The 20702-nt window shown below is 40.0% G+C and overlaps 1 protein-coding gene across 15 annotated transcripts in view; it reads right to left on the reverse strand.

Moving 5' to 3' along the window:
* Positions 1 to 20702, reverse strand: part of FHIT (fragile histidine triad diadenosine triphosphatase) — a 1435937-nt gene that overhangs the window by 169597 nt on the left and 1245638 nt on the right. For all 15 annotated transcript variants that reach the window (XM_059390064.1, XM_059390066.1, XM_059390068.1 and 12 more), the window contains one exon: positions 16026 to 16094. In XM_059390064.1, coding sequence (XP_059246047.1) covers positions 16026 to 16094 — 69 coding nt within the window. The remainder of the gene's footprint in view (positions 1 to 16025; positions 16095 to 20702) is intronic.

Genomic DNA, 20702 nt, shown 5'->3' on the forward strand with positions numbered 1-20702 from the left:
GGGTATGTGCTTTGGTGAGTGCTGTGAAGTGTGTAAACCTGGTGATTCACAGACCTGTACCCCTGGGGATAAAAATATATGTTTATAAAAAAATGTAAATCTTTACAATGTCTGTGCAAATATTTAGAATTTATCCTAGCTAGGGAGTTTCCAGCTTTCAGCAGGACTCTCAAAGGGGTTGTAACCCCAAATAGATCTAGAACCACAGCATGAACCATGAGAGTCTATGGACTCTGGGAAATAAACTGAGGGTTGTAGAGAGGAGGAGGGGGGGAGGATGGGTGAGCCCAGTGATGGGTATTAAGGAGGCATGTATTGCATGGAGCACTGGGTGCTATATATAAACAATGAATCACGGAACACTACATCAAAAACTAATGATGTACTGCATGATGACTAACATAACATAATAATAATAATTTAAAAAGAGAAGCCCAGCATGGAGGATCCCTAAAAATTAAAGACAGGGAAAATTTATTTAGTGCATCTTCATGAGATGAAGAGCCAAATTCACAGTGCTTCTCAGGACTCAGTTCCTGGAGGCCCCAGTCAGTCAGTGGTGGAATCCTACTGTGTCTCAATTGTCTGCATGACCTCCCCTCCCTGTTATTTTTGTATCCAGCTAATTATTTCCTTAATATTTCCATAAAATAAAATTCCTAAAGTGATAGAATCAACCTTTTCATAGCCCTCCCTTTGTAAAGGGACTATTGTTGTCGCTTTGAAGACTGTAAATAGCATTCACCATGCTATTTAATTTTAAGTTTGTGCCAACATTTAGTGGAAATATCTAAGTTTTGAAAATAGTAGGGAGCTCACATTCCATCTGGTGTGTTTTCATTTTATCTCCCCTTCTCGGTGAATTTTAAAAGTCAACTGCAGTGTCAATATCCTTTCTGCTATGCTAATGTGGCCTCCATGCAGAAATCAAAGGGAGGGAGTCCTCAGGGTAAGTGGTTCTTTCTCAATTGAACTAGTTAGTGTCATAGAATCACAAAGTATCAGAGCTGAACGTGTGCTTAGAGGTGACCGAGATGAGATGAATGCCTCTCAGTTTGAGGAAAGGGAAACTGAGCCCCAGACGCAGGGAAATGACCAAGGTCTCATTAGCAATAGAGCCAGGACGTGAACCTCTATGGAGAGAAGGAAGGTGGTCACTTCCCCAAACCTGTAATACCCTTCATCATAGTGGACTGCCCCATGGGACTCAGTGGTTTCTACTGTGTGGTTACTGTGGCTCATTTCTTATCCACATAAGGCAGGCTACTCTTTCAAAGTAATCACTGGTGTGCCATTTCCCTCTTGATCCTCTCTTCTGGCTAACTGGAAGTATAACTACTGCTTAGCACTAGTCTCCTGCACTCACCAACATGACTTCTAAGTGCAAAAGGCACGGCCCAGCATGAGAGAAAAATGATTCGTGCAGGGATAAGGAGCCTGCATAGCTCTACCTGCCTATCCTTGGACTTGAAAAAAAGATTTTTCAAACTGGAGAAGAGACAGAACTTAAGAGAGAGAAAGCAACTGAGAGACAGAGAGACAGAATGAGAGAGAAAGCTCATAAGCACAACCTAGGGCAACAGGCTCTTCCCTTGCCCTTCTTCCAAACCCCGGGCTGAATCCTGAGATTTGAAGATACATTAATTTGATATTTGTACTATAGCAGATTTCCACAAACTTGGTGGCTTTAAACAACACGGGTTTACTATCTTATAGTTCTGGAAGTCAGAGGTCCAACAGGCAAAATCTCTCAACAGGCAAAAATCAAGAGGTCAGCAGGTCTGCATTCTTTTCTGGGAGGCCAAGGGGAAAAATTTGTTTTCTCGCCTTTTCCATCCTCTAGATACCGGCTTCATTCCTTGCTTCATGGCCCACTTTGACCTTTGAAGCCAGCGATGACCGATTGAGTCTTTCTCTGGCTGCATCACTTTGACACTGACTCTTCTGCCTCCCTTGTCTATGTGTAAGGACTCTTGTGATTATACTGGGTCTACTCAGGAGAATTCAGGATAATCTTCCTCTTTTAAAACCAGCTAGCAGCCACTTTAATTCTATCTACTACCTTAATTCTTTGCCACGTAACATGTTTACAGGTTCTGGAGATCAAGCCACGGACACCCTTAGGAGGCAGTCATTCTGCCTTCCACAAGTGACTTGCCGGAAACCTCCCCTTTGGGTTGGGACTCCAAGACAGAGTGTAGCTGCACTCTGCTCTTCTCATCATCAACTCTGGTAGCACATTTCTCTGCAAAGAAAATGATGAAGTGTTGTATCAACAACACGAGTGTCTACCAGGGAGTCCTAAGTCTCCTGCAGGTCTCAGGAAAGCATGGAAGAAAAGAAGAACTTTCCTGTGCCCATGAGAAGAATGCTGAAAAGGTGGCAAAGGGCACAGAGTCAGTGCTCTTCATGTGCTGTATGCAGAGGCTTTTTCAGGACCATGGACACCTCAGGGAGGCAGGAAACCATGATCACCAACCCTCAGTGGACAACTGCCCTGCTTATGGGTATCGGCATGGACCAAGGATACACCCAAGGACCAGGAAAGGCAAATTACTTAGACACCAGACGCCAAAGAAATAACAGCCAAGAACTGCATAACCCCTGCCCTCCCCAAATGACATGTGGCTGACAGTGGTCCCAGAGAGCAGAATGCTGAACTGAGAGGCTGTAAACCAGAATAGGGCTGAATTATAGGTTTGAACTCACTGAGACAGTGCTGAATTGGCTGAGCAAAACCTGGCCCTGGGCTGATGAAATGGTCTGCTCTCAGGGCCACAAATTAAATCCAAATTTGGGATTAAAGTGTATTTCATTCTTGTATAGTCAAGTTGGTAACTGTGAAATTAATTATGGCCCACTCACGGACCTCAGAAATGGTAGGAGATGACTTGGTGATGGAGAGGAAACCTGAGACAAGACAAAGTGACTAGGGAGCAGGAGGCTTTGGAGCATTATATCTAATGTATCCTTTCCTGCAACTCTCTGGGTGGGAACTCAGGGAAATGTGATCCTAAATAGTATTTTTTACTAACAAGGGCCCTTTCTCTGGGTATTGCTGTTCAAGTGATCAGTCACATACGAGCATCTCTCATGAAGGATTCACCAAAATTTAAGTCTCTTTCACCAGCCAGCCCCCCATAACTGTTGGTCTTTGTCAATGAGTCTAAAAGAACACAAAGTCTGCTTATAAAAAAACTACCCCTAATATTTTATTTAAGTTACAGAATTTTGAACGTTCACTATATAAAGTTTGGGAAAAATGCCAAAGGGTATGAAGAAAGAAACGGAACAGACCTACGATTCTGTTACCCAGCCACAATACCTTTTAATTACCAGAAGTATATGTTTCTATTCTATTCTTGATTTACATGCCACTATTTTCATTCAATATTATAATCTCAATGTTTTACGTCATCAAAATTATTTTAAAGCACTCATCCACATATGTGAATACATACAATTAAAATATATCCCTCTATTATTTGACATTTAAATTATTTCCCAGGCATGAATTTTCTAAAATGAAATAGGTCAGTTATACAAGTTTTATAGACACACACTCTGAGGTAATTTGGAAACTATGATACAGATAACAGTATTTTTGAGCCTACAGTGGAATAAGAGAGAAATATCTATTATTTTCTTGGCAGGGTATTGACACAATTCCATAATATGAAGGTGCATGAGGATTATTCTATCTTGGATTGACTTATCTAAGAGAGTGCTGGTGGGGCTCTCAGGTCTCAGGGTCCAATTTTCAAACTAATTACAGGTAGATTCCAGAAATGAGTACAAGGTCCAGAGCTGGGCTTTGTGATTGGATTCTGGAGTTAACAACAAAGTCCCACATACCTCTAGACTAAGGTCTGATATCCCAGCTTCAAAATCCTGCTCTTTTCCCAACAGGTTTTGTTAGTTTATAAAATACTTTGTCATCTCTGGGAAGGGAACAATGTGAATTATTTTGTTACAATGAAGATGCAGTTTCTTTCCTGAGGGGAGATTTTGACAGGAAGGAAGGTAGTACCCCAAAAACTAACAGAGGAATTTGCAGCTGATAAAGAAAAGCCACAGAGCTGAGAAATGAGAGAGCTAGTCTCTGAATTCAGAGGGTCAGGGGAGTAGCAGATTCAGTTCAGCAAACATTTTTCAAGAACCTACTCCATCAGGTAGCGGGATTTATCGGGTGTGAAGAAGTAGGGAAGACAAAGGTGATTAAAACACTTCTGGGAGTTCACAGAGGCAATGGAGTGAAAGAGAACTGAGCAGTATGAATCCTCTGCCTGTTTTACTCTCTATGTGTGTGTATGTGTGTGTGACCTTGAAAATGTTACTAGGTTTCTCTGTGCCTCAGTTTTCCTATTCTAGAAAGTAAATGTACTCACTGCCCTACCCTGTACTTTATTGGATGCAAGACCTCATCAGCATGCTGAAGTCATAACCACACCATAATTCCCCTCTGCATTTGAGAATATCACCCCTAACTTTTTCCTAAATAAGTTGAATTCAGCTATATACTGGATCACTAATAAATAAAATCCCCCAAGCTCCTCATGCTCTTGATTTCGAGATGAGACCTGAACAAAGAAACTACACCAGTGCCCCAGGGAAGGAAGGTAAATGGTAGACCCATCATGTGGATGGAAAACGGCTTAAGAAAACAAGTATGATTGCTTATTTCAGATAGCTAAAAGTAAAGTCAGCTTCAGTCTTCGTAACAACTAATGTGGCCAGATTACTGAAGAACCTAGCTGAAGGTTCATACATGGATCTGACCCAACTGTGCACATTCCTCTTCAAAATCTCTGAAGAGTTATCTAAAAAGAACCAAAATTCTTTTAAAGGAAAAAGATGGTGCAGAAACAAGGTTTCATTTCAGGGAAAAGGGAATATTCTATAAGTTCCTTAGTTACAGTTAATATAAGAAGGATTTCCAACAGGTACTGGTACAGCTGGCCTAGAAGATATTTATGGTCCACCGAGAGTTGTAAGCCAGGACTGTTTCTTTTTGAGGAAGAAAAAGGCAGCAATTTCCTTTTAAATATTTTAGTTTGTTATCATGCCATGAATACACTATAAAGCATGCAAAAGTATTTAAGAGGTTCAGTGCACAAAACCAGATCAGAAAGGATGACCTTGGGAATTGTAGAAGCTTGGCTAGAGTGTGTTGATGACTTCCTTGTGTTTAAAAAAAACAAAAACAAAAACTATAAAAAGGAGTTATAATAAAGTATCTAGCTGGGGACTAGTGGGTCATATGTGAAAAGCAGAGAACATATCTAACTTTGGAAAATGCCAATTTCCTACACTCTAAGTTTTATGTGCTTAATTAGCAGTGGTGTGTCCAGGACCTATGGGTTTCTTGGAAATCTAGGATATGTGGGCGTGAGCGAATGTCTCTAAGGCCAAACAGAGACCTTGAAACTATCTAGATTTAGCACTGGAGGTCATATTATCTCGAGAAATCACTCATCTCACTATCTTTGGGTTTTCCATAAAAATGAAGGATTATATTTGCCTTAGACCAAAGGTTTTGTAGTCAGGTGGACTGTGGTATAGACAAGTTTTGTCATGAACTAGTTATAATGTCTTGAGACAAACACACACTTGCTGGGAGGTGTAGCTTCAGCTGAATGGTATTAATGATATTGACCTCACAAGGTTTAAGAAAATTTAAGAAATGTATGTACAGAACCTAACATAGAGTCCAGCCCATTGTGGACTCTCAGTAAATGACAATAATATTTTTATTCTATTAGTAGTTTTCATTAGTTTTCTCTCTAGGAAACAAAATTAAGAACTGTTTATTACTACTCACCTATTATTTAATCCCAGTAGCAAATCTCCCCCGTCCCTCATTTCAAATACTGGAAACATAAAAAATAATGAGATTCAAATAGCAAGTTCAACACTAAAGAAGTAATAAACCACCGTATTGAGCCAGTGCACAGAATTTAGACCTATGTAGGTTTAGGAACCTATTCTAGATTTTCTTGATTAGAAAGAAAATCTGGCATCTCTCAATTTGGCTCCTATAAATCAGGGGGTCATAACAATCTCTGAAAGAGCTGCTTGCCAGTAAGGTAAAGCAATCTGAAAGTCTTGGAATAAAATTATAAATCAAAATTTCTTCTTTCCAGAAGAGATTCTGTCAATGGAAATGTTTGCAGGTCTGGACAGTGTGGGCTACACACTTGTGGTGACTTAAAAGTTTAAAGTGGTCACAAATTATTGAGCTGCTGTTTCTCTGAAGTTTGTTGGCCCAAGACGGGCATGATAATCGTAATGACACTGTACCTTTACGATCTCGCCTTGATGGGTCTCTTGGATTTGGAATACCTCCTGGGTCTCCAGAGAAGGGGTCCTCTGGAAAGTCACCTAGTTCAGCTTCCAACTTCTCACTCGTCCCCACTAACTCTTTATAATACTCTCTGATAATAATATGGTAGTAATAATAGTGTTAATAATTACACAAATAACAGCTAACATTTATTAAGCATTAACACTGCATCAGGCATTGTTCAAGGGCTTTATATGCAGTAATTTATTTTACTCTTCCAGCAGTCCCATCATAATCCCCATTTTACATATGAGGAAACTGAGGCATGAAACAACCAGTCCGGATCTGGAGGCCCAACCTTAAGTCCTGATATTGCCATAAAAGTACATTTAATGGCGGGGGGTAGGGGGGGCAGCTGGCTCAGCTGGCTCAGTCGGTAGAGCATGTGACTCCTCATCTTGGATTCATGAGTTCAAGCCCCACTTTGGGTGGAGATTACTGAAATAAATAAAACATTTTTTTTAAATATTTTTATTTATTTGACAGACGGAGATCATAAATAGGCAGAGAAGCAGGCATAGAGAGAGGAAGAACCAGGCTCCCTGCTGAGCAGAGAGCCCGATATGGGCTCTGGGATTCTGGGATCATGACCTGAGCAGAAGGCAGAGGCCTCAATCCACTGACCTACCCAGGTGCCCCTAAAACTTTTTTAAAAAGTACACTTAATGGGTTTCTTTTCAAAACTGGAAGAAAGATAGGCCACCTGAATAATGGTTGATTATGCTACTCATAGAGAAGCAACGGTCCAAAGAAACAATGATCAAAACAGTGGCTCATCTATCTTCCAAAATTCATGGATTATCTTGTCAACCCCTGGTGAAATTAGTAGAAGAAAGATAAATTAGAAGAAAAATGAAAATAGACTGTGTAGAGGAATCCAACTGGTCATCTCCAAGGTCATTTCATTGTTACACGTACACAAAGCATTTGATTAAGGATGATAGGCCCTAACTCAACTTTTTGATGACATATATCTTGTGTTATCTTATGGTTTTAAGGACCAGGAAAAATAAATTATTATCATCTGGATATGGAAAGGTGGGGTGAAAAAAGTAAGAGGTTTTTCATTAAAATTACACTTTATGAAAACTAATGTAGTTGTTTGGATTTAATCAAGCCTGAAATTGTACTTTCCAATTTGTTAGCCACTAGCCATATGTAGCTAGTCTAAATTGAGATGTGTTTGAAATATGAAATACATATTGAATTTCAAGGATTATACAAAAAGAGGATGCAAATATATCATTAATAATGCTTTGTATTGGGGCACCTGGGTGACTCAGTTGGTTAAGCATCCAACTCTTGGTTCTGGCTCAGGTCATGATCTCAACTGTGATCCTTGATTGTGAGATAGAGCCCTGAGTTAGACTCCAGGCCCAGCATGCTTAAAATTCTCTCTCTCTCCTACTCTCTCTCTCTTAAAAAAATATATTTTGTATCAATTACATGATTAAATGATAACCTTTTGGTTATACTGGGTTAAAAAAGATATCACTAAATTATTTTCACCAATTTCTTTTCACTTGTTTTAATGTGGCTATTGAAACATTTTTAAATTCATGTGTAACTCACATTAAATTCTGTTTTGCAATGCTGCTCTAACACACAGTATGGGAAGTACAGAACAGAAAATTGTGAGAGATATCACCTGACAGGGACATCAGTATAGTCATATTGTGGGTGACATTAGTATAGCCATACTGTGGGCACCTGAGCTAGGATTCCAAAGACCAGGCTATGTTTCTTGAGCCGTAAATACCTTTTCTGAAGCAGGTAACTTGGAGTCTGAAGCAGGTAACTTGGAGATCTACTCTTCTCCACTGACATGTAACACAAGATAGATCCAAAGAATAGGTCCTGCTCAAAGCTAATGGGTAATAAGACTTATTCATAAAGACTATTTTAATTAGGTATATCATTCTTTTATCCAAAAAATTTGGCAGTTGATAATTGAAAAGCAAAAAGAAAAAAAATCAAGTGCTTTGCGGCTTAAAATTTTTATTCATCTTTATTCTTTCTTTCACCCTTAATTCTTGCTTATTTGGCTTTTCGTCCTTAAAACAGAGATCAAGTCAAATGTTTAGGGAATTTTTTCTTTGAGGTCATTATAATTTTTTTTAAGTAGGCTCCATGCTAAGCATGGAGCCCAGCATTGGGCTTGAACTCATGACTGTGAGATCAAGACCAGAGCTGAGATCAAGAGCTGGACTCCTTAATGAGCCATCCCAGGAGCCCTAAGGCCATTATAATTTATATTGACAGAAAAGTGTCAATGCTTAATCATATTTCTTTCCTTCTTGCTGTACTTATCCACTTCTGCACATATTTTTTTCTTCCAGTAATCCCTATTCTCTCAAAACTCTCAAGCAAAATAGATTTAGAAAAAATTCTTATGTGTGATATTGATAGTTTTTTTTAGTGGGTTACAGGCTCCTAAGTTACTGAATATTTTTCAACACTCTTATGAAGTGACTGTTATAGTTTTGTCAAGAGCCTTGAATATAAACTTAATTTTAAAATGGAAAAATACACAAATGGTCCAATCTCTATTTACTGATGTTAGTTGAGGTTTGATTGCAGTAGTCACTATATTACTAAAAACACAACTGCGACAGAAAGATCTCAGCAACGAAGACTTCTTAAAGCATCTTATCTAGCGTGATTTTATTGATTTCTGCTGGGATAGGTCTGTTTGGAGACAGGATTCACTGGGGAAGGCAGAAAAGACTCTGGGCAATAAAGCTGTATTCAGAAAACATGGAATGGTCTTACTTTGGTATGATGGATAGAATGACATTTGACTAACTTTTTGCTGCTTATTGTTTATTAATATGCAATTAAACACATTCAAATGAGAGAGGAGAGCAGTTCTGACAAGACTGGTATACCGTGGAAGTTGTCAAGGCCTATTTCAAGAAAAATCATAGTGGTGTCATCCTTTGCCTTGAGGTACATCCTATAGATACCTGTCCTTCTCATCACCAGCCACTCTTCTGCCTTCCTTCAGTGTTTTTCCTTTTGTATCCAGTGACTGCAGGATTATCCCTGGAGGTCCCCAGCCCACCATTATAATACTGCATGCTTCTCAACATTTCCTATGTGTAGAGTCAAAAGTAACTAACATGACTTGTATACTCCCTGAATTCTTATTTCTACTAGGAAAAATGGGCAGAAATAATTTTTAACCAGGTAAATGCTTCTTTGCTAACCTTGTGTTCCTCTCTCCAAGGGACAGAGACATCTGAGTAATAATCTGAGCTAGGAAAGGGTAAACCAGATGTCTACCCAATTCTCTTATACTTAAAACAGATAAGCAAAGAATATTCAGAGATCCACACAGGGAGAATTTGATGTCAAAGATAATTAAATTACCACTAACTATATATTTTTTATCGGTTATACAATATCCAGATTTTTGAGGTAGAAGTTCTCATAACATTATAATAACTTTGTATGGTGACAGATGATAATTACACTTCCTATGGCAAGCATCTCATAATGTATATGATTTTCAAGTTGCTAGGTTATACACCTAAAATTAATGTAATATTATATGTTAACTATGCTGCAATTAAAATTCTTTTAAGAAAAATTTGAAAGTTCTCATGAATTTAGAAGAACCCACAGTTTCTGTTTTATTATTTTTAAGCTTTTTTAAAAATTAATTTTGTGTGTGCATGTGTTCCAAAATTCATTGTTTGTGCACCTCACCCAGTGCTCCATGCAATATGTGTCCTCTTTAATATCCACCATCAGTCTCACCCAACCCCGAACCTCCTCCAAAACCCCGAGTTTGTTTCTCAGAGTCCACAGTCTCTCATGGTTTGTCTCCCCCTCCAATTTCCCCCAACTCCCTTCTCCTCCCCATTTCCCAATGTCCTCCATGTTAGTTTCTGTTTTATTCTTAACAAGAGGTAACCAAGTTTTCATTCCAAAATTCTCAAACAGTAAAAAATGCATTACTCAGTATGAAGATATCATTGAACTCAAAAGGGGGGGGAAGAAGCTAATTAACTGTCTCATTGAAACATTTCTTCCCTTTTGGAGTCAACTGGGGACCCATGGACTTTGAGCCCATTGTCAAATGGTGTGTGAAAGAGATCCAAGTTCAACAATAAATATTATAAGCAATATAATAGTTTTCTCCAGCCCTCAGGGCCAAATGACCTGCATTTTAGCAAATTGATTTTGTTCATGCATTGTGTTAAGCCAAGCAATTGTTTCCCATGACATGCTTGAACCCACAGTTGCTCTGTCTATGAAATTCATGGTTGAATTGTCCAATTGCTGATTGCTATTCCCATTTGCTTTAATAATAGTCACTTCCTTCGTCAGTAATGGGTTTTATATACAGTGCACAATCACAACCATTCAATGTCACCCATAAACATTTGATGAATTGTCTAATACAGTTATGAGACTTGCTTATTTGGGACACACAGCTAGGTTAAGCCTTACTGAGTTAATGAGATGATGTACCATGGCATTAGGCAATGGGTGTTTCCCTCCCCCACATTAGCTGTATGTTCTCTTTTAACCAAGGGCCCATTTATGTCATTATCATAATCTTCATCAACTTGTCAAGATAATGGAGGGCCCACTGAGTTCAGAGAAGGCCTCACATAATTCATGGAAGTTTAAAGAGCATGGATATAGAAAGGGTTTGAGAACAATGGACAAATAAGATCTTCATGGAAAACATTACCAAAAGGACTTTATAAGAGATTTTTCCTTGAAAAGGGTGGAGTGTGAACTCATTTTTGAGAGAGAAAAAGGAGACTCATTCTCTGATATGAGGAAGATAAATTAGTGATCAAAATGCACAAAGACACATACAGGACAGAAAGCTTGAGGAAGAGCTAATAAAGATAACACCAGATAGGACAATCCAGATTGAAATGAAAGGAAGAGAATTCTGGAGGCTGCTTTCAGCAAATCCCACATCTGTATTTGTTGCAGACATGTGAGTCTAGATTTTGGGGGAGGCAAATGACTTATCAATGTTGACACGTGCCTCCCAGACTTCCTTAGCCATCAGACAAGGTTTATAATTACTTTGCTGTCCTTCTGACATGCGGCGATCTGGAACTGTGTGCACACGGATTTCTGACCAGCAGATTTTGTTCCATAAATTCTCCATTAAATTAGCCTCAGATGGCTGACATCACCATGTCAGAATCTCACCCAATGTAGGTCCAAGTTAATAAATTGACCCCCTGAAAAGCAAGATGTTCTCTCCCTTTAAATTATGTTAGGACTAGTAGAGAATGTCAAGTTCTTCTAGTTCAATGCCTCATTCCCTCATGTACTCATTCATTCAACAAATATTTCTTGGAGACCTCCTCTGCCCGATTAGGTCCCTATTCCCAAGACTCTACAGCATAGTGGGAACACAGGCACTGATTACTAAGCTAAAAAATTATTTCAAGCGTGGTCAGTATTAAGAAGGAAATAAATATAGTAATATGATAGAATTATTGTGGAGAAGATAAAAGATTAGTTATCTCAGATGGGCTGGGGGAATCCATGAAAAGAACCCTTCAAGGAGCTGATATTTGAGCTGAGATGTGAATGAAGACAGGAAGCCAGTGGAGGTTACAGGAAAAGGAAACATGAGTGCCAAGGCCCTGAGGTGGGAACAAGAATTATGTACTTGACAAAAGCAAGCAGTGAGGGAGAATGAAATGAACAAGAACTGGAGAGGTAGGCAGGGTATACTGAAGTTAAAGAACTTACCTAGGGCCATAGTGCTATATGTGAGGAACCAAGGAGGTAAAACGGAAGTTACAGGGAAGTGATATGCACAGTAGAGGAGACAGACAATCCTGTGGAGTGGTGACATTTGATAGGTAGAGAGAAGAGGTGCAGTCCATGAAATAGAGATCTCAAACTCAAATGGCTTCAGTGGCCAGATGGGTATCATAAACATATGAGGCAAGCGTTGCTAAGAGACAGGGAATTGGGGGAGATGTAGTGACCCAAAGAATGAATAAGATGCCCAACACCATTCAAAGTCATTAAAAAATATTTTGCAGGAAAAATAAAATACATATGAGGAGGCAAGCAGAGCCTGTAGGCCATCCCTATGCAACAGTGAACTGGAGGAAAAGTAGGAAGCAGATTGAGAATGAGAAAAATCAATAGATCATGGTCACCCATACCTCAGAGGAGAACTACACTTATATTTCTATGAGCTACATAAAAAATTTTGTCCTATTAGGCAGCAACCCAAATGCTATTATTCTGATGACAACTACAGCAACAGCTCACACTAGTTGTTACAGAACTTGCCTAACCAAAAAATAAAGGGAATGATCCAATGGGCCAGATTGGTAAAGAGTGGAATCATAGAACCAAAAGGTCCCTCCAAGGACTGGATGTGGAAGTCCTCCTGAGGAATCATGGCCATCCACTCTGTGCCTGCATGGACCTGGGAAAAGGAAGCCCTCACATACCCTCAATCTCTCTCTCTCTCTCTCTCTCACACACACACACACACACATGGCACTGTAAGTGTTTAGCAAGTTCTGTCAATTTGATCTATTATTATATGGAGCTGATATCTGGCTCCTTTTAGCCCCCAAACCCCAGATTTCTACCCCCTTCCCATCAAAGACACACAGATCATTTAATACTTTTCCCCCCTACTGGCAAATATTTAGAAATAATGACTCTGTCACTGCCTTCCCCCTGCAAGTCCACCCTTCTCCAGACAAAATATCTCCACCTTCCACTACTCCCCAGATCAACATGTCCAGACTCTGCCATCCCAATCATCTTTCTGTGAACCTTCTCCAGTTTGTCACTCTCTCTCCTCAAACAGGGCCCAGGGAGAACCTCACATTCTTAGCCGATTTATAATCTGACACTCCTTTACACATCATTTTCTGTTTCCACAGTAGAAGGAACACAATTGCTTTTTATGGAGCCCCCTCTCCTGTTGTCCCCGTTCCCACTCCCCACCCTCCAAGCAAGTCTGTTTGCTGTATTTCATGGACAGATACATAATCTAGAAGGAGTGCTCCCATCAGCATAAAGAATGCTGTCCCTCATCACTCCATCATTTCTGATTAAGATCACTCAGTCTAATGCACATTATGTCTTGTACCAATAATGCCTGTGCAATGCTTCATGTTTCTTGTGCCACTTTCTAGACATTATCTTATTACGTGCTGAAACTGGAAAAGTATATTTTTGCACAAAGAGGAAGATGAATCTGAGAATGAGTAATGAAAGGCAGAGGGAAAATTGGAAATCTGACCCCTGAAAAGAGTGTTGAATGGAAGCATCCAATGTCCTGGCTTTGAATATAAATTCTGCCTTTACCCACCAACTGCTAGTCCTTTGAAAAACAAAATTAATGATCATAATAAGAATAGAACCACTACCTATTAATAAATGCCTAGTAGGTACCAATCCCCACAACGAGCTTTTGAAGGGTGTTATCTCCATTTTTAAAGATAAAACACAGAGCTTTAATGCCTTGCCCTATGTTACAAAATTAGCAGGTAGCACTTGAATTTAAACCTAATTCTGCCTGTCTCTGAAGTTCAATCCCTTCATAGTTTTATACCACAATCTCCCTTAGTGGGTACTGTCTATACTGCAAGACTTAACAGTTAATTGAAAAAAAAAAATAGAACTCTTACAGTAATTCCATCTCCTGAGATGCTTCTCCAAATAGGTTGAAGCAGGAACATGTATTGCTTCATCTATGGGGCTAGAGATGCTGTGAGAGCACGCACACAAGGGCAAAAGTGTAAGGGAGGGGAGAAAGGACACATGCCACCCTCAGCATTGGACATCGTGTCTCAGACTGGGCTGAAATGTAGCCCCATGGCTCCTGTCACAAGTGCATTTAGAATATAAATAAGATTTCAAGGTGACAGTTCAGCCTAAGAAAACAGTGTTTTCAAGCACTTTTAATAACACTTTAGCAATATTCACTTGTATATAAATCATGTGCTAATTTATTCATTAAAATAGCCTGTACTTGGCAACATTTTATTAACCTTAGTTTATGTTAATAAGATCAGTACTCATATTTTTTAAAAGACGCATCTCTTTATAATTACTCCATAGTTCTGATTTTCTTCCAGCTTGAACTAAGCCCTTACTAACTCCAAGTCACATTCCACATCTAACGAAAGCAAGTTCAAATTATAATATTATAGGATAGAACTTTCAGAAAGTAGAGATTTGTGAGACTATTCCCAAATCTAGCCATAATCAGAATCTCCTGGGCACTTTCTTGTGCTCCCATACTTACTGATAACAATGTGCCCCCACAATCTGCTGGGTCAGAATGTCTAGAGATGGGATCTTTGGGGAGGGGAGATTTGTAGCAATTGGTCCAAAAGCCAGTACTTAGGAATTTAGGAACCAAAAGCCAGTACTCTAGTTACTGGTGTGATGAGAAGGTTTCCACTCGGCACAGGCCTATTACAGCTCACAGGAGGCACAATATAGTGAGGGCTGTCCCAAAAGCATGATCACCAGTCACCTCTGAGGAACCAGTGAGTCCCAGAAAAATTAATTGTAAGTCTCGTTATTAACTGATGACCTCTCATTCTTTATTTTAGGGTCTTGGTAGCCATTTCAATATCCAATTACTGCAAAGAAACACTACAAATACAAAAAAAGACACACTAATACAAAAAAAAAAAAAAACCCTACAAATATAAAACCAGGTGGAGATAATCACAGGGGTAGGGCCACACGATGAACAACCAAAATTTTTTTTAAAAATGTACTTGAAGCACTGTTCTCCAGTGGTTAGAAGAGTAGTGTCAAAAAGATGGCAGGACTGGTACCCCTTTCCTATCTGACACCTGTGGTAGACACAGCTAATCAATCACAGCATTTGTCTTTATTTCATCCAGAAACAGCCTCAAAACCCTTTCCAGGCAAGCACTGGGGGCACCTCTGCCATCTGATCATTTGGGGAACATATGTGCCCTTCCCTGGCTAGAATAAGTAGTTAAATTGAATCATCCATCTAGGATTTTACACCAGCATATCCATTATAGGTTATTTACCCCACATGGTGCACACAGACCCCCAAAGTTCCCCAGGTAGAGGACCGTAGGAGCAGATCGCCTTTCTACTTCGTCTCTATAAGTGGCTTCACATTTATATTTTTGAATGGAAATATCCAGAAATCAGTCACTGTTCAAATGTTTATGATACATGGGCAGCACTCCTATCATTCAAGCCAACTAGGTTCTGTGGATGATAATTCAAAGTTCCACTTTGAATAAATGTTATTAGGGGAGAGAAGCTGAGTTAAAATTAAATGGAGCATTTGACTAGAAAAATAATCTATGAGTTGGCTTGATTTTCATTGGTCAGCAGCACTATAGATTTTCTCCTGTGGAGACTCTGGGCTGTATCTCCACACAATCTTTAGTGTCCTTGGAAATGAGAGGGAGGAAATCACAAGGACACTTGGTTTCTGCCACATTTCATTTGGAAAAAAAAAAAAATCATTATAATTCATTTGTCTTTGGTTCCTGTCATGGACATTCTTGGCTCCTTGGCTTCTCCTGCCACTTCCAAAGTCATATTGGGCAGAATCCCACATAAGTCCATAGATCCAGGGTGATACCTGGTTCATCAGCTTGATTTCCTCACACCGACAGCCCCTGTGATCACGCAATAAGATCAGAGAGAAGAGACCCACCTCATCATAGATGCTGTCATTCCTTTGAAAGTCTCCAGCCTTCCTCGGAAGAATGTGGACGTGAACATGCTGAAAATGAATGAGAGAGGGAAAAAAATGAAATGTGATTATCTCCCCATATATTTCTAGACTTGACAGTGATGCTCCCATGAAGCCCAATTACTTCACATTGGTTCCTGCTAGATTATTTTTCAGAGGAGGAGGATGTTCACCTTCAGTAACTGTATCTGAAATCCATGGAGAATAGAGAGGCCTAAAACAAGAGAGAACGATGTGGTGGCATGGATGAGAATTGGAGTGAAATGCCAGAACATTTTAGGGGGTCTGTGGAATTACTCATCGCTGTCAGTCTTGGCTATAGTTAGCCAGTGCTGTGAAGTGACAGGTGACCACAGTGACTCTGAAAGTGACAAGAAATGAGACTTGGCCAAGGGAGAATTGTGTGGGAGCAAATAAGTGACGGTAGCGAAGGGTGTGGGCCAAGTTACAGAATTAAGGTTTTTCCAGCAAAACTCATTTAAAAGTAATACAAATAGTTCTCCTATATTAAACGTTGACTTATTGTGATAAGAAAGATCTACGCTTAGCACTGATCTCATGTACTGCTCTGAATAATCCCATGAGGCAACTTCTACTCTGAGAACCCCTTTACAGGTAAGGAAATCGACCCTCAGAAGTGGTCAAGGCCCCGCAGGAGGTGCAGTGTCTATGCAGGAACCCAGGGCTTGTGGCTCTTGTCCCCACACTCTTCATGAGCATCGACGCTCCTTCAATGAGTTCCATCTATTAAACAGCCTGTGTCTCCAGTCTATGAAAGCACCCAGGTAATAGACAGAGCTATGCTATTATGCAGAGATCGTGAATCAAGGCACATCGCATATCTAATTCAGTATATTCTTCAAGGCTAAACTGCCATTTGAAAGTTTTACTTTCCAAATAGCCTCTATTGTACCGCAGCTCAAGTTAAACCTCATTCCTGCCCTTGAGCTATGTTCCTGCGTTTATTACAAACCGTGGGGAGGAATGTGAAAATGAAAAGCCTAAATGTAGAGAGGCAGACAAAGAATCAAACTTAGTCCCTGATCACACCCACCCCTTCTTGATTACGGAGATCAGCCTCTGAGCTTCCAAAGGGCCTCTGGAGAATGTGAGATTAAGTGTCCCTGTGGCTTCGCTGCACAAGAAAGGGAAAAATGATATGCTATTAAAGCAGAGGTAGGGACAAGGCGGTCCAAGGTGAATGAAGGCAGAGGAGCTTCCCATCAGCCCCTGAGTGCACAGCCCCCAAAGAAGGACATGTTTTTGCCAGAATATTCTCCAGTCGATGAAGGCAGTCACGGATTGCTCAGTAACTGGGACAAATGTATACTTAAGTTACAAAGACTGCGTGAGTGTAGGAAGACAAGGGGAACAAATAAATGGGGAACACATAAATTTGCAAACTGCCCGTGGACCAAAGCCTTAGGAGAAAGTAATGGAGGATGCGCTTGGGCTGGATATTCTGAAAGACACAAGCTGGGTGACTTCAAGGTGAGACCAGAAAAATGTCACAGTTCAAGGCAAGCAGGAGGCTTCCCTCAACCCTTGCTTCCCACACCTGAAGCTCTCCTTCCCTCTCTCATTCTTTCCCTTTTCCTTTCTTCCTTTTATCCTTCCTACCTTTCTACCCTGCTTCCTGCTTTTCTTCCTTTCTTCTCTCCACCCACCCACCCACCCACCATCTTCCTTGTACGTGGAATAATCAGATATTCCACACCAGGGCTCCGCTGTCCAACTGCCTGCTGTCAGCCCTAACCAACCACTTACTGTCCATGGCCCCTGCCTCAGAAGGGCCTGGATCTCTGTATCCGCAGCTGCAGCAGGAATGGGAACAGTGTCTACCCTACATGGTCATTAAGAGGATTCAAATCCGCTAAGTCTGGGGGAGCCTGAGTGGCTCAGTGGGTTAAGGCCTCTGCCTTCGGCTCGGGTCATGATCCCAGGGTCCTGGGATCGAGCCCCACATTGGGCTCTCTGCTCAGCGCGGAGCCTGCTTCCCTTCCTCTCTCTCTGCCTGCCTCTCTGACTACTTGTGATCTCTGTCTGTCAAATAAATAAATAAAATCTACAAAACAAAACAAAATCCGCTAAGTCTGTGCAAAGCATCATCAGCACTCAATACACATAGCTACAGCACTATTATCTTATTTTCTTTTTTGAATTATCATTTTTTTCCCCTTCAGACCAAGTAGAGATCACCTCCAGGGACTGGATCGCATGCTAGTAAGGGAGAGATTTAAGAAGCTCCGGGAGTGGGGGTACAGTTCTAGTTTGCGGCTGCAGCTCCTTTCTATTGCTTTGACTGGTAGTTCTCAAAGTTGAGCATGCATCTGCGCTTGGTGAGACACAGACCTCCAGGGCCCCCAAAATGTGCATTTCATGCAAACTCCCAGGTGGTGACAATGTCCTCTGTTTAGGCTATCCATCTGGTTCCTGAGCTCTTTCCTGCCAAAAGTGACCAGAGGCACCAGGGTCACTCACTGTTTTGTCTGTTCTACTGGGTTATGGAAGACCTCCTATTACTAAAAGCTCCCTGGCTTCCTGCACTCTGGTCACCCTCTGTGCCTTATCCTTAAGGATAGGCTTGTTGTGGTGCACTAATGAAACAGTCCCAGCTATGGACTTAATATTATATTAGGGGAACCTCCAGAATCCAGGCCCATCCTATGTCTCCTTTTCTTTACCTTGTCTGGCTGGGACAGTATTCAGGGCTATCTCTATAAGCTCTGTTATCACCCAGTCCTGGAAATGTCATTCCTGATCATTGGTAGCCACTAAGATTTACTGTGACACTGATGACAACAAACAGCTCACCATATAGGTGATTCTCCCCAAGGGCACAGACCTCAACCCTGCCTGATATATTGATATAAATTCTTAAGTGACAGACTGATCACGAGATCCTGACAACACACTGGACTTCTCAGAGAAAGGAAATCATGATAAAGTCAGCTCACAACTTCACTATTGTGAATAAATACCATTACCACGGCCTTTCAATAGAATGGTATTCCAGCAAAACAAAACAAACAAAGCACTATGAATGGCACACATGGCGGTATTTGGACATAACTTGCCCTTAGTGAGTACATACAGAGCCTTGGTGATCACCACTTACCTTTCTAAGTGGTAGCAAAACTTATACTTAACAAAGCCCTCCCAAAATTTTACCAGGGTTTATTTTTTGCTAGAATTTAAATTTTGCTAGTGTTTCAAGCAGTTTAGCTGCTTGAGTTAGAAGAATACTTCAGAAAAGCCATGACATATTATTTCACACTAAAAAAGGTTTCATGGTCAAGTAAAATTTCACAAGGCTCATAAGCATATTAAGGTATTAGACAAGAACCACACTGAATGCATTTAATTATGTTCAATTAGCAACTGGGAAACTTATTTAATAATGGAGATCTTGGGTCCTTATTTATATAACATCTATTTATACTCTTCTAGTACGGTTATTCATGCAAAATTATTTATAACCAGGTACTACTCTAGGAACCAGTACCAAACAAGACAAAGTCCTTCCCCCCACAAACCTACATTCCAATAGGTAATGCAATATATACAAGTAAATAAATACACAATTTAATTGCAGGTAAAGATAAGTGTTGGGGAAAAATAAATAGTGGGCAGATATAAAAATTCAGAATTGGGACACTTAAACATTTGAAGTTTGGGAAGGAAAAAAAACTCAAGGATACGGTGAGGAAAGTCAGGAAAGTGTCAGTGCTAGAGTTGAGAGAGGAAGAAATTTCAAGAAGGAAGGAATAATCATCAGTGTCAGTGTTGAAAACCTGAGTTGGTTTCAGTGCAATCAGGGTGATAAACAGTTAACTAAAAACAGAGTCAACATCATTAGTCAGTAGTGAAATACAAAGCAAAGCCACACTGAAAATATTGCCTTATATTCAACAAAATGGCAATTAGAGAGAAAAAAAAAAAGGCAAGACAATAACAAGTGTTGGCGAGAATATGGAGAATTAAAACCTTCCTACACTGTTGGCAAAAAGGTGAAAGAGTATTACTGCTTTGGAAAAGAGCTTGACACTTCCTTGAAAAGTTAAACAGAGTTTCCATGTAAACCCAGAATTCTACGCCTAAGCATGTGCCTAAGAGATAAGAAAACCTATGTCCACACAAAAACTTGCACATGAATATTTATAGCGGTATTATTCACAATAGCCAAATAGGGAAAGCCAACCAAATATCCATCAAGTCGTGAATGCATCAATAAGATGCAGTACAGCCAGACAATGGAACATGATTCAGCTATAAACAGGAATGAAGAACCATTAAGTCAAAGAGTTATGCTAAATGAATTATGCAACATGAAAGAAGCCAGGCATAAAAGGCCAAATATTGTCTGATTCCATTTGTGAAATGTTTAGAATAGGCAAATCCATACAGACAGGGAGTAGATTAGCATTTTCCATGGAAGAATGAGGAGTTACTGTTAATGGGCATGAGTTTCTTTTGGGGATGATGAACATATTCTAGAATTATTTAGTCATGATGGTTGTACAACATTGTGAATATTCTAGAAAAATTTGGAACTATACACTTTGAAAGAGTGAATTTGATGGCATGTGAATTATATCTCAATAAACCTATTATTAAAAAAAAAACCAAAAAACTGAT

This window comes from Mustela nigripes, chromosome 2, assembly GCF_022355385.1.
Source record: "Mustela nigripes isolate SB6536 chromosome 2, MUSNIG.SB6536, whole genome shotgun sequence".
Classification (NCBI taxonomy): Eukaryota; Metazoa; Chordata; class Mammalia; order Carnivora; family Mustelidae; genus Mustela; species Mustela nigripes.